A 15,355-nucleotide genomic window follows, 5' to 3' on the forward strand; every position below is an offset into this window, starting at 1 on the left:
ACCCCTACCAATGTAGCACTAAGCATTATCAAGTTTTCCTTGCTTATTTTCTAGATTTAAAAAGATCTTGTTTTAATTTTTATTTTGATATTTAGTAAGGGTAAATTTTTAATTTTTTTAAGATTTTATTTATTTATTTTATAGAGAGAGAGGAGGGGAGAGGAGGGAGAAAGAGAGGGAGAGAAACATTGCTCAGTTGCCTCTTGCACGCCCCCAACCAGGGATCAGGCCCCCAACCCACCTGGAATTGAACCAGTGACCTTTCAGTTCGCAGACCCTGACCCAATCCACTGAGCCACACGAGCCAGAGCAAATTTTTTTCACGTTAACCAGCTAACTATATTTTCTGTTTTATAAGCTCTCATATTTCTACTGAAATGTTAGTGCTTCTTTTTAAAAAAATGAATTTGTATATGTTCTTTATGTTTAAGAGTATTAATGAAATGAAATTCTTTATGAAAACCTTCACATCAGATCTTGAAATGTCAAGTTTCCTGGCTCATTTTAAATGGGTTTCAATTTATAAAAATCTTATCTACATATAGCTTTTTGCCGTATAAAATAAGATATATCTTTTCAGCCTTCGTCTAAAGAACTGGTTAATAAGAGGAAAGCAATGTACTCAGGTCTGTTCCATGGCATATATAAAGAATGCTCTAACTATGTCTATTTATAACATAAGGAATTGTACACATATGCCTATTGATAGACATAGTTACTGTTTCTGATCTTTCCCAGGGCTTAGCACACAGTAGGCAGTGATTACAACTAAGCCTCACACATGTGGATAAAAGCACAGATTCATTTATTATGCACACACATATACCCACCACCCTTGCAACAGCAGCAAAGAAAGAAGAAATGAAGGTTTGGCAATCATACCTGTTCCAGCTTCATTTTTACAAATTATATGAGCCCACACAAAGGTGTTTCATCTATTTCCTCATCTGCAAAATGGGGATAATATCTGTCTCATGGGGTTCTTACAAGTCTTAAACAAGAAAAAAGGAAAGCACTTCACACAGTGCTTAATGTATAGTAGGAACTCAATAAATGCTAGCAACTTTCCTCTTGGGAACACTACTTCTTACAAGGCCCTTCCTACCCCGATGCTGCCCTCCAGTGGACTAGAGTTCTCCTCCCACTATGTAAGGTGGGTTCCACTTGAAACAAACCCAGTAGAGGAAAAACTAGATTTGGAAATCAAATCAGGCCCTTTTTTTCCCCATTTACCAAAAAGGTGGGTTTTTTTTAAATTTTAGACTGGATGATATTTAAATTCCAATTTAGATTTACAGTTGTTCAGAAGCTTGTTTCCTATCTAATTCTCCTTTCCCTATCTATCCCTACCGATTTTTCCATGAAAAAATTACCCTGACTCTCTTCTTCAACGCAATCTTTCCCCCAGCCAAGGCCCCAGTGGTTCTACTCACCCACACAGTTGTCGCAGATGCTGCAATGGGAAGCCCGGGGAGGCCGGAAGATCTTGCATGTATAACAGTATTTCAGCTTTACAATCTGGTTGTTTATCTGGAAATTCTTAATACGAGGGGGTGGTCGCTGACCCTGAGGCACTGCACCATTGGTGGCTTCTGTAGATCCGTAAAGACAGTTAATATCACGACTAGCCATTATTTGAACCCAAAAGTCTCACAAGTTTTCCAAAAGCAATGGGAGTAATTAAAGGTTTCTCAGGCCCACTGTCTTCTCCAAACTAGCATTTCCAGACTAACTCTCAACATCAGAGTGTCCCCTACAAATTCCACTGAGTGCCATGCAATTCTTTTTTGCACATGTAAAAAGTGTTCAAGTTTTTGGCTGATTACAAAGAAAAACATTCATAAAAGAAATAAAAAGTCTAAAAAACATGAAATAAAAACAGCCAACTTCACTCATAATGAAAGAAATAAAAATTAACACAAATATACCATTTCTACCAACTGTATTAACAAATATTAAGAAAAATAAAAATATTCAGTATTGGCAAGGATGGGGTGCAGGTATTTTTATACATTACCAGTAAGCAATGTGGCAATGGCTACCAAATTTCTTAACATGTTTATTTTTTGACCCAGAAATTCTACTTCTAGGAATTTACCAAAATTACAAAGAGATGTACAAAAGATGTAGACACAAGGATATTTGTCAGAGTCCCTTTTAATAGTGAAAAACTGAAAATAACTTCAATGTCACAACAGGAGGTCAGTTAAGTAAATTATGATACATGCATAGGATGGAGTATTATGTAGCCATTTAAAATGGTGTAAATGAGTGAATGATGACAAGAAAATATTCACAATATATTACAAAATGAAAATGCACACTGAACAGCCACATGTATAAAAGGATATACCTTGAAAAAATAAAATATATGCATGAAGAAGGCTGCTAATACTTAGAATCAGAAAAACAATTATTTTAAAATAAGAGTAATATATGCTTATTATAAAAATTTTGGAAAAAACAAAATATAAATAAGAATAAATAAAAATCATTGTCACTATATTAACTCAAGGATAGTCATACATTTTGGTGTGTTTTCTTTCTCTTTTCTTAACTGATAAACATTCATGATTTTTTAAAATTTGAGATCATGTTATAAATGCAATGTTGTAACCTGTACTTTTTACTTAAGATTATACAGTACACTTTTTCCCATGACTATTAATTTTTTTCTGAAAATGTTATTAGTAGCAATATAATAGTCCACTATATGCATGTACTGTTATTTATTTAACCATTCCATATTGTTGGGCATTTAAGTTGCCTCTGGTTTTTTACTATTTAAATTATGCTGCATGCACAAAATTAAAATATTACAAATAAAGCTAAATCCCTTTGATCATCACCCTAATTCCAAGCCCCTCCTTCCTCAAGAATATATTCATGTGTTAAAATTAATTTCTAAAACATAAAGAAAAAATAAAAGCATGCTGAAGTCTGAGAAGTAACAAGAAGTTGCCAGCATTAAAATAGCTAGGCCCATATTAAAAAGAAAAAAAAAAGAGAGAGAGAGAAACGTGATGCTGAGCATCCTTTCATATGTCTCTCGGCTTTCTGTTTGTCTGCCTGGAGTGGAGTTGTGTGAATTCTGTATATATTTTAGAGATCAAACCCTTGTCCAAGGTATCAATATGATCTCACCTATAAGCGGGACCTAAACAAAACAAGCAAGCAAGCAAGCAAAATATAACCAGAGACATTGAAATAAAGAACAAACTGACAGTAACCAGAGGGGAGGAGAGAGGAGAATATAGGGGAAAAGAAGGGGAAGAGTCGTCAAAGAACATGTATGAAAGACCCATGGACAAAGCCAAAGTTGGGTAGGATTGAGAGTGGGTGGTGGGATGGATGGGGCAGGGGAAAGTGGCAGCAGGAAAATGGAGACAACAGTACTTGAACACCAATAAAAAAATTTTTTAAGTAAAATAAAGAGAAAAACAATGCACTAAAAATCCTTCTACAGTAATTTGTATAAAGCTCTGTTTATTTCCTTTAGCTAAATCCTGAGAGAAGTGAAATTACTGGGTCAAAGAGTATGAACCCTTAAAGCCCATATTACTATTGCCAAACTGCTTCTCAACAGATTGTATCAATTTGCATGCACATCTATCTGCATATGAGAGTGCCTGTTTCATTGCACACTCGCTATGCAGGATAATTCTAAAAACAGAATATTTTTTCAATTCATTTTGATTTTAAAAATATCTGCCATATGGAACTTTTTTTCCCTTTTTTGCAGAGTGGGGTGGATGCTGTGAAATCAAACAATAAGTGTGTCACAAGTCTTAAAAGGATAGGGATGGCTATTCATTAGAGGATATGAGTACCAGCATACCACCTTAATATTCCTTTCCATGTACTTTACATGAAGGCACCTGTAAGATAAAGTTCATGGTTCGCTCTCCCTGTGAAGTGCTATGATGCAAGGGAATCACCCATGGCATACCCAGTACAGTACGTTCTCACTTGGCATCTTCAATAGATTCTGTGACTTTAAGTGAAACAATGTATAATGACACTAATTTTACCATAAGCCAGCTAATTAATATAAGCAAGAGTTAAGTTCTTATGGCATCTCATCCATGTTATAACAAAACTATGTTGCACAAAACAATGTTATTTGAGAACCTGCTGTAAGGCCTGAATGCTGAATGTAAGTTGACAATGCTGAATGCCAGCATAAAAATAAATATGTGTATGAGTATTAACTCAAGAATGCACTCTTCTATCAAGAAAAGTATGCTAAATGCAGAGGTCACATGAATAATGGCTCAAGCCTGGACCCCAGGCTCAGTGTTCTGGCAAAACAGAGCTAATCTTGCTAAGGAAACTGATGTAATATTCAAAAGACAAGTCAAGGCACTGCCTTGAACTTCAGTTTCTCCATATATGAATGGAAAGGGGATGAAAAATACCGTCCAAGTGGAGAAAAGATAGCACTCACAACTCTCCCTCCCTATCTTGCTCCTAACTATCCTGGCTGTACTGGGTCTCCATGAACTCCAGCTGTATCAACACACCTCTGCTTTCTTCCCACCATTCCCATCCTCATCACATACCTCAATAGCTCAAGCTCAGATGTGCACAAACCTATGTACCCATAGCTCAACTAAAACAAGATGACATTTTTCAAAAAGAAATTCACTGAGAAGCTAGAGGGGAACACAGCTAAAATAAATACAAAGCTTGAAAGTTTTCAAACCACTCTAAAATAGAGTATCAAATCAACATGTTATACACTTTAAATTTACACAATGTTATAGGTCAATTATATCTCAACAAAGCTGGAGGGGAAAAAAGAAATCAAGTGGAAATGGGAAACATATTTCACTGACAATAGCATGAATAGAAACATTAAGAATAAACTCAATATAGGAAGTACATGACTTCTGGTCAAGATGGCAGTGTAGGCAGACATGGCTCACATCTTCACACAACCACATCAAAAATACAACTAAAATATAGGATAACTATCACTCAAAACTGGCAGAAATCAAATTAAATGGAAGTCTGACAACCTCCATTCAAGAGAACCATTTAATGGACAACCATTTAATGGAATGAAAGAAACATCCATCCAGACTGGTAGGAGCGGCGCAGACAACTAACTAGCTTGTCCCACACCCACGTTTGGCAGATAAAAATCTGGGAGGGATATCTCAGGAGTGAGAAGTCCCAACCCACACCAGTACCCCAGCCCAGGATCCAAGTGCCAGGAAGATAAGTCCCCAAAACTTCTGGCTGCAAAAACCAGCGGGGATTGAGTCAGTGGAGGAAAATTCTGGAGCCTCAAGCAATTCCTCTTAAAGAATCCACACATGGACTCACCTACTCAGACTCACTGCTTCTGAGCTCCAGCACTGGGGTAGCAGCTTGAAAGGCACCAGTGGCATACGGGGAGGAACTGAAATGTTGGGCGTCAAGGTGAACAGAGGCCATTGTCCCTTTTCTAAACCCTCCCTCCACAGATCCATAGAGCCAGAAAGCTGTTGCCATATCTGAGACTCCATCAACCCAGTCAACACTGTTTGACCTGCCTTGGAGATCCCCAGAGACTCCACTCCACCCAACTTACAGGCCCACCCAAGCTGCTTTTCCATATGAATGGCTTGTCTTGGCTCATGCTTCACAACTTCCTAAATCCTCTCAAACAAGCAACAGCTGGCCTCAGTGAGCCCCAGGCCTGGCACTAGCAGCAGCCAGCCTAGATTCATAGCTTAGCTTTGCCTAGGAATCTCCACACCCAGCACAGGTAGCAGCCATCTCAGATTGCTTTATAGTTCAGGCAGAGTGGCCCTGCAAAACAGATGGGGACTGACCTTGGCCTGCACCACCTGGGAAACCCCAGAGCCAGCGCATCCAGTGGACAGCTACAGACCATGCTGGAGCACCACTACCCTGCCCCTGTACAGCTGATCCTCCACAGAGGGCAGAGGTTGGTGGTCAGTGGTCACAGCCAGCCCTTGCAGCTGACTGAATTGGGTAAATCTCTCCCATTAATCTGCCAACAGTGATCAAAGCTCAACTACAAAAGGAGGGTATACTCAGCCCACATGAAGGGTGCACCTCGAGTACTCTGGTTAGGTGGTATGGAAGGCTGTGCCACTGGGCCTTACAGGATACCTACTACATTAGGCCACACTACCAAGACATGGAGTTAAAGCTGTGCTACCTAATACATAGAAACAAACACAGGGAGGCTGCCAAAATGAGATGACAAAGAAACATGACCCAAATGAAAGAACTGATCAAAACTCTAGAAAAAGAGCGAAGTGAAATTGAGATAGTAATCTATCAGATGCAGAGTTCAAAACATTAGTTATAAGGATGCTCAAGGAACTTAGTGAGGACCTCAGCAGCATAAAAAAGACAGCCAGAATCGAAAGATACACTAATTTAAATAAAGAACAATTTATAAGGAAACAACAGTAGCATAGATGAAGCCGAGAATCAAATCAATGATTTGGAACATAAGGAAGCAAAAAACAACCAATCAAAACAACAAAAAGAAAAAAGAATCTAAAAAAATTAGTATAGGTCCTGGCTGGTGTGGCTCAGTGGACTGAGCGCTAACCTGCAAACCGAAGGGTTGCCATTTCAATTCCCAGTCAGGGCCCGTGCCTGGGTTGCAAGACAGGCCCCCAGCGGGGGGCACGTGAGAGGCAACCACACATTGATGTTTCTCTCCTCTTTCTCCCTTTCTTCCTTTCTAAAAATAAACAAACAAAATCTTTACAGAAGAAATGAAGATAGTATAAGCAGCCTCTGGGACAACTTCAAGAGGTCCAACATTCGCATCATAGAGCTGCCAGAAGGTGAAGAGAGCAAGAAATTGGAAATCTATTGAAAAAATAATGAAAGAAAACTTCCCTAATTGGGGGAAGGAAATAGACGTACAAATCCAGGAAGCACAGAAAGTCCCAAACAAGATGGATGCAAACAGGCCCACCCAGGACAGATCACAATTAGAATGCCAAAAGTTAAAGATAGAGAATCTTAAAAGCAGCAAGAGAAAAGAGGTTAGTTACCTACAAGGAAGTTCCCATAAGACTGCCAGCTGATTTCTCAAGAGAAACTGCAGGCTAGAACGGATTGGCAAGACATATTCAAAGTCATAAAAATCAGGGACCTACACCCAAGATTGCTCTACCCAGCAAAAATATCATTTAGAATCAAAGAGCATATAAAGAGCTTCTCAGATAAGAAAAAAATTAAAGGATTTTATCATCATCAAACCATTATTATATGAAATGTTAAAGGGACATTTAAGAAAAAGAAGATCAAAACTATGAACAATAAAAATCGCAAAAATACATATCTATCAACAATTTAATCTAAAAATCAAACTAAGCAAACAAGAACAGAGACAGTATCATGGATAAAGAGAGAATTTTGATGGTTGCCAGATAGGGGGGTGGGGAATAATGGGTGAAGAGGTGAGGGGATTAAGAAGTGCAAATAGGTAGTTACAGAATAGCCACGGGGATGTACAGCACAGTATAGGAAATGGGGTAGCCAAAGAACTTATACGCATGGCCCATGGACATGAACTATGGTGTAGGGGTTACTGGATGGAGTGGGAGGTGCTGGGTGGGGGGAGGCACAGAGGGAAAATCAGGACAACTATAATAGCATAATCAATAAAATATACATAAAATAAATAAATAAATGAAGTACAGAAACTAGACAAAGAAAACCATAAAAACTGTATTAATGGGCACAAAATTCAATCTGAAAATACAGAAAGACATACTACCTTCTTGGACAGGTAGATATTATAAAAGTGTAAATTTCTTCACAAATAATTCATAAATGTAATGTAATACCTATTATAACTCCAATAGGTTTGTGGTTTTAATTAAATAAAATATTAAAATCCATAAAACAAACACATACCTTAAAAAGCTAAAGGTTAACCACAGACTGGTGCTCAATTCCTACAGAATTTAGTCTTAGAAGTCCTGGGTCCCTTTCTTTTACTCTATCTGGCTTGGATGCTGACTCAATCTGCTTGGATACCAGGCTTGAGAACAATTTAGACAAGCACTGCTGTTGGGTCTAGTGGGCTTATAGTCCCTGCTAGTCCTGGCATCACAGCCTTCTTTCTGAGTATGAGCTCCCAAGATATCCCCTCCTCTAGCTCTGCAGTGTTCTGCTTAAATTCACAAAGCCACCCTGGCTCCTAGGTAGTATAATATTTTATTGCTGTCTCAAAAAGTCCTACTCTAAGTTGCAGACCGCTCTGTAATGAACGTATAACTTCTTTCTACCATTCCTAGAAGTTTCAATTGTTCCTGGCACCATAACTGGCCCCTCTCAGCTTGTGTATTCTCCTAAAGCAAGAATTCTTGGTCAAGGGCCTATGAATGTGCTTCAGAAATTCTATGAACCCTTGAAAGTACATCCAAAATTATATAAATGTGCATGCATATAAGAATATTTTTATGAAGAGATGGTTTATGGTTTTCATCAAGAATAATCAAATGAGTTGATGACTCCCAAAGGTTTAAAAAAAATCCTCTTGGGAACAGTACAGTAGACTGAAAATCAACCCAACACAAGGAAGAAGGAAGCATATGACTCTCAAACCTTGTTATACCTGTCTTAGCAAAATCACAGGATGGTCATCATCTCAGATTCAAGTTCAAGATCTCAGAAGGAAAAGCCTAGAAGTGATTGCTAATCTGTAACCACCATTATGATTCCATTCTCTTACTAATTAAAGCCAACCCCTGCACAGTGTGTTGCCAGGTGGTTAGAAAACTCACCTATCTCCATTTCTATGAAAGCTGCCTCATCTGGTAGGGCTCGAGGGATCACTCCAGGGTCACTGAAGCTGGTCCTCAACAATGTAGCCATGGAGAAAAGGAAGAGCATGGCAGCAAACACAGGGATGGCAGGAGACAGCTGGACAGCCAGGTAACGACATCTGGAGAAAACAGGCAATTGAACATTTAGTTATACCTACCCTGTATGGACCATGAATCAATATGGTCACCACAAAATATGCAGTATCTTGAGGGCAGGGATCATGCTTTTTAGTTTGTTTGAATCACCCAAAACTCCCAACATATGGTTCTGTACATAGTGGAAGCTCAACAAATATTTAATTGATTGATGTCACCTATAACATACAGCCCAGCCCCTACTGTGAGCCTACGGGGAGTTATGTTTCATCTGTGCCTTAGGAAAAGTTTACAATTGTTAGGGTGAGGGAAGCACCTGAGCCTGGACTTGCAAGCAACACAGATTGCTCTCACTCTGAGAATGTCTTGAGCTTTTCATACCTACCCATGTGGCATTAGACCAGAGCTCCAGATAGAGGAAGAAAAGATGACTAATCATGAAGTGAGGTCCCAGTGTCAGACACAGAGTATGTCCATCATGTTTCAAGGCCAATAGAAAGCTCCAGGGATGCTGACTGACTTTGCAACATCCATTCCTTTTCCCTCCTCAATTAGCTCAGCTAGTAGGTGACTAATAGCCATAAGGAAATAAGAAAAGTATATCTCCTGAGTACCCTTCCCAATATCATGTTTGCTCCCTTCTTTCCTCAGAATTTACCTGAAAGGTCTTGGCTCTTCCTCTCTGGATATCCCAACCCTATTCATCTGTTAATTACCAGAGACATCAATGCCATCATTGTTATCATAACAACCATAATTTACTGAGCACTCACCATATTCTAGGCACAGCACTAAGCTCTTTATATGCATGATCTCACCCAACTCTCACATGAAATCTACGAAGGAGAGTCTATTATACTCATTTGATAGATGAAGAATATGGGATTTAGAGAGGTCTTGTCTCCTCCAAAAGGCTTATCCTAAGCTGCATTAATTTCTCCCTTCTCTGTCCCTGTTGTCCTCACTGCCAGAGCTTTGTATTGTTTCCTAGCTTTTTTTCACTCTATTGACTTCATCTCCCCCAATTCAACTTCATAAGAGCAAGAACCCTGTCTTTTTGGAGAAGAGGTGCTTGGGTTTAAATTTTGGCTCTACCAGCTCCTAGTTGGGTGACTTAGTTAACTTCAGTCTCCTTATCTGTGAAATGAGGATAGTAATAGTACTTCATGGGGTCATTGTGTGGATCAAATGCATGAATATAAATAAAATGCTCAGAGCTGCACTTGATACACAGTAAATGCTAAGTAAATGCTGACTACTAACATTATCATCATGGTTCTATATCTCCCAGAGCCTAACACAAGTATGTGAATAAGGAGGCTATCAACAAATACTTGTTGAGTAAAACTGAATTTCAAACCAAATAAATGGGAATATGTGATGAGAGTTATCACTGACCTATTTTTAATCTCCTCCTCCTGGCACATTTTCCCTTCAACACAGAGCTCTCCTCTTGGAGGCAGACTATATGTAGATAAGCAATGGCCATAAGGAGAGTGGAGAAAGTAAGCTGAGGAAAAAGCCTTACTTCATTGGCATGGGGCTCAAGCAAGCTGCTGTCCACTCTGAGCAAACATTTAATCACAGGTTGTACATACAGTGTGGTTTTGGAACAATCCCCATAAGATCCTCCCCTGCATCCCTTCTGCACACACAACTCCATGCAAACTAACTGTAATATTAGGCTGAGCCATTTGTCATGAAGGTGAACATATGTAGTGAACTTGCAAAATGATTTTTGTGTTTTTTTGTTTGTTTGCACGCTTATTTGTTTTTAACAAAATGCTTGGTCTTAGCTTGCTTTTGTATGGTGTACTTTCTCCTCCTAAATGCCAAAGGTAGGGGGAAATATTTGGAGAACTCAAGGATCTGGCCAACTGAGTTCAGGGTAATTAAAATCTGAATATCACAAGTTGTGAAGTACCCTCTTTTCCACTATTCCCCTTCACTGGTACAGATAATCAAAAAATAAATTCGGAAATGAAAGTCACCTCCACTTACCAGGGACACAAAGGCCACAGGAAAAACATGAGTCTCCATTTCATGAACAAGCCAAGTGAAATCACCACACTAACAGAAATCAACCATCTTCCTAAAATTATTCTTGAAAACAAAGAAGTAATGTCTCTAGGACTCAAACTGCCATGGTGTACAGTCTCCAACTGAGAGCCATCTGATTGGACACCAAAAGAAGTTTAAATTGTTTTATTACAGGGAAAGCTACAAAGAGAATAGGACAAATGCACACACACATACACAGACACACCCTCATGCACACAGACACAAAATTAATGTTGCTCTCATGCAAAGGACTTGCCCAAGTTTAACTAAGTCCCCTTCCAACACCTGCTTGTCAATCAGACAAAGAACAACTTGAATTATGCTACACTATCGCAGATAAAGGTCTCTGTAATCTCCACACAGATTATCTTCTGCACCTGCTAAAACAATCCACTCTGTATGTCAACAAGTACACAACAGGCCCATTGTATGATTCTCCAGAGATGAGGCTACTAGCAGCCAGTTGTCACTAGCGAATGGGTGTGGCTGGGATGGCAGATGTGGAACCAGCAGGACTTTCTACTCTGAGTAAGAAGAAACTTAGAGAGCCAGCAGCTAAGAATGTTTTGAATTACAACTTATCATGCCTGTCTTTAATAGTTATGACCAAAAATATCCCCCTAGGTTAGTCCTATCATTGCAGTAAGCTAGAGATCTATCCGTGACAGGAATAAGCTATGTGAAGATTCAGTCGTAATTCCCAACATAGATCTCAAAAGTCAGGAGTATCCTCAAATATCACTAATTTGTCTTAAAAGACTGGATCTGCCACTCCAAAATACAAGCTAACTGGTTTTGAAACTCCCTAGTATTTTCCATCAATATCGCTTCTTAGAATAATGATATCCATACACTTCTGGAAACAGAACTCTCCTTTGTCTTCCAAATACCAAGAGACCTTTCCTTTCCAGGGTGTTGGAAGTTGCTTTTCTCTCCTGTGAATTTCATATATACAACCATGTCTCCCACAAAGTCTTCATTTCTGCCACCTGAATAGGCATCATTCTTTTAAGTCGTCCTCTACCAACTTGTTGATTGGCCTCAGGCTTCCATAGCTGGGCCAGACGACTAGATTCTCACATCTCCCACAGGCCACATGGTGGTACTGACCAGCAGTAACCAGCAGTGCCAGGCTGGGCTGGTATGTAATGTACCATCCCCCATTCTTAGGATGCAAGTTCATTGGAGGGACAATGATAATGACATAGACTTCAATTCACATGAAAAAAAATCAAAAGACATTCATAAGTGGAGCCAGTAAGAAACCAGACAGATTCCATGGCAGGGCTCTGCCTCACAGACTGGAAGTATGAACTGATCATCTATATAATATTCCGCTTCTAAGTCTCCTTAATAGCTATCTTGCTATGTTTTTTGTTCTTTTTTTTGTTGTTGTTGTTGTTGCTCTTTGATCAGTACACTCCATCAACCAACAAGTATTTATGGGTATAGCAAATGAAGAACAAGAGAAATAGGAGTTAATTTTGTTGTGGAAAACATAACTAACATATAAAACAGCTAAAGAATAAGATAAGGTTAATAATCACATGTTAAAATGGTATTTCAGACTCTAAGGATGATAAATGGTTAGAGAAGAGCTCTCTTGGGAAGGTGGTGGCTGCCTGAAACTGCTCCCAAAGCAGCTATTAAGGGTGGCTTTAAGGAAGAGCTATGTTTGGAACAGCAGGAAGCACCCAAGGATTATAGAGAGCCTCACAATAGCTGTTGGTCCCACCTAATAGAAATAAGCCTTTGCTATAAGTCCTCCCTGATATGGACAGCTGTCTGTCCTCTTACATACTACCTACCTCTAGGGCACACTAAACATGTAGGACCACCCATAAGAATGGTTCGAGTTTCCTCTGATGACACTTGAGTCTGCTGAGAGGTAAAAGTTTCCTTGGACACTAAAAACATAATTCAAAATCAGCCTCCAGATTTATTGCTATGTGAAGGTCAGAGGAAAATGCATAACCCTGTTTTGCTCCAGTAGCAATAGGGAAAATTAACCAAACAGGGCATTTTCAGTTCTGAGGCAATGAGCCATCCTCTTACTGAGGGAGGCCAAAGTTCCTATCCAAACCTGCTAAGTAGTCACCAAATTTCAGTTATAATGACAAATTTCATATTTCAGTGATAACAAGTAACAGATTTCAATCATAGTATACTCCTGCACAAGAACTTAAAACAATTCCTGTTGCCTACTATATTAAGCCCCAAACTCCACAGGTCAATATTCCAAGACCCTCCATCAACTGGTCATATCTACTCATCATCAGAAGGTTCTTGTCTTTTTGTTGCTCCATTCTAGAAGTATCCTCTTAATTACCCTGAATTCTTTAGCTTCTTGCTGTTGCAAGAGGCATAAGGTGTCTCCTTTGTTCTTAAACTCAATACTCTCTGAGAAGAAAGATTTAGGATGTCTCCTCTCTCCCTCAAATACCTCAACTGATGTCAGCATGCTGTTAGACATCCCTGTTCTTTGTGCTCGCTTTTCCAAAAATAAAAGATCATTACACTCAACTAAGACTCATTCTGAAAAGATGGGAGACGCATCCAATGGAGACTGACAGCATGAAACTCATTACCATTAAAAGTGTAGACTGAAATATACAGATAAACTCTTAATTACAGAACCACAAGGAATTGTTAAAGGAAAGCACACTATTCAGGAGACATAACCTAATCATTCTCCAGGAATGTGCTTCATCAGGAAGGTGTGCTTAACTAAGGACTATAACAGATTGATATCAAAAAGGCAACTACTCCTTTTTAAAAGAGTCATTTGGTTGGCCAAGTCACAGACAGAATCTTAGGCTAGATGAAGTACAGGACTGAACCCCTACAAATCAATTCTCTAGAGAATGTTCTCTTGGTTAGAGATCATGATAAAGTCACTTTTTCCTCTTCCCAATCTCACCTAAGGAACTTCAGGAACCTGAGCCTTGCACTATAAACACAGGCATTCTGTCATGTCAGAGTTGGCTTTGGTTTGCATAGCCCAGTGTTTCCTCAAACCTGGTAACTTTGTGTTATCAGATTGCCTTTTCTCTTCCATTTTTCCCTCAGGGACATGGTGTCCCTTTGATCAGGATCACCCACAGAGTAACATGGTAGGAAGCATTGCATTGCTTAAATTTTTCTCTGAGCCATCCTCATCCTGGCAGCAGGGACTAGGGATGGCCACAGAGGTGATAACCCATCAGAACTCACAAAACTTACTTTCTAGGTTCACCCTTAAAGATGGACTTCCCTGATCTTGCAATGCTATCAGAATACCATGCCAGAATGCTGTCAGTATTTCACAAATAAACCTTCATTTTCCAGAAGCATGAGCTAGGGATGTCCAAATAACCTAGATGTCACTAGGTAACAAACACTAGCTACCAAGAACCCGGAATATGCTGGTCAAGCATACAGCACTATGTACAGCTTTAGTAATCTGAATATCTTCAGAATTCCATGCTCAAAAGCTAACAATGAAATGAAAGGCTAATCGATCTTGATGAAGAAACCTCACTTCTGTGGGCCTGCCTGGTTTCCTCACCTGCAAAAAGATGGGGATAGTCTCCAAGGTCCCTTCTATCTCTATTATTCTATGATGTTGTGAGTCAAGACTGTTATATTTTAATTGCATCCAGGATGTATTAATTCTGCAACATTTACTGACCACCTACTTTATGTAAGGTCTGGTGAAGGACACTGTGGGGGCCACACAGACATAGAAAATAGTCCCTGACATTGAAAGAGCTCCAAGTGCAATAACCATAGAATTCAGAAATATAAGAAATGTCAGGATAACGTCTGGGAATGGAGTGGCAGATGCCATGTCTGACTGCAAAGGTGGCAAGAAGTACCTGACGCAGCCCAAGAAGCAGGCCAAGGAGATGGATGAGAAAGATAAGGCATTCAAGCATAAGCAAAAAGAGGAGCAGAAGAAACTTGAGGAGCTAGAAGCGTAGGCCATGGGGAATGGCCCACTGAACACAGGTAAAATTAAGAAATCGGGCAAAAAGTGAGCTGTTCCTTGTGCCTGGGGCAATGGTGATCCTCAATTCCATATTCCTGTTTTAACATCTGGATTCCCTGTCATAACATCTCCTGCCACCTATAACTAGAATGAAGTGCTGTCTTGGAGTCTGCTGTACATTTAAGCGTAAACTTTTTGTAAAAATAAATAATAATAGTCATGCAGTGGCTCATCTCCTTAGGTCTTCTCCCTCTGCCATTTCAACCTTAACTGTGAGGTCAGAGTAAACCCAGCCCAGAATCCTGTCAAAGTGTGTTCTTCAGCCTTTGTTCCTTCCAGAATTGTGTACCACCTGGAATTAAACCAACTTGTCCGAAATGGCAAAAAAAAAAAAAAAAAAGAAAAGAAAAGAAAT

General features: G+C 39.4%; 1 protein-coding gene across 3 annotated transcripts in view; it reads right to left on the reverse strand.

Annotated features, from left to right (window-relative positions):
- The window catches only part of ZDHHC9 (zinc finger DHHC-type palmitoyltransferase 9), a 46,852-nt gene that overhangs the window by 25,669 nt on the left and 5,828 nt on the right, over positions 1-15,355 (reverse strand). For all 3 annotated transcript variants that reach the window (XM_054577007.1, XM_054577005.1, XM_054577006.1), the window contains exons 3-4: positions 8,772-8,932; positions 1,434-1,592 (exon numbers count right to left, since the gene is read on the reverse strand). In XM_054577007.1, coding sequence (XP_054432982.1) covers positions 1,434-1,592; positions 8,772-8,932 — 320 coding nt within the window. The remainder of the gene's footprint in view (positions 1-1,433; positions 1,593-8,771; positions 8,933-15,355) is intronic.

This window comes from Pteronotus mesoamericanus, unplaced genomic scaffold (assembly GCF_021234165.1).
Source record: "Pteronotus mesoamericanus isolate MK-2021 breed Mesoamerican mustached bat unplaced genomic scaffold, CSHL_Meso_final contig_40, whole genome shotgun sequence".
Lineage (NCBI taxonomy): Eukaryota > Metazoa > Chordata > Mammalia > Chiroptera > Mormoopidae > Pteronotus > Pteronotus mesoamericanus.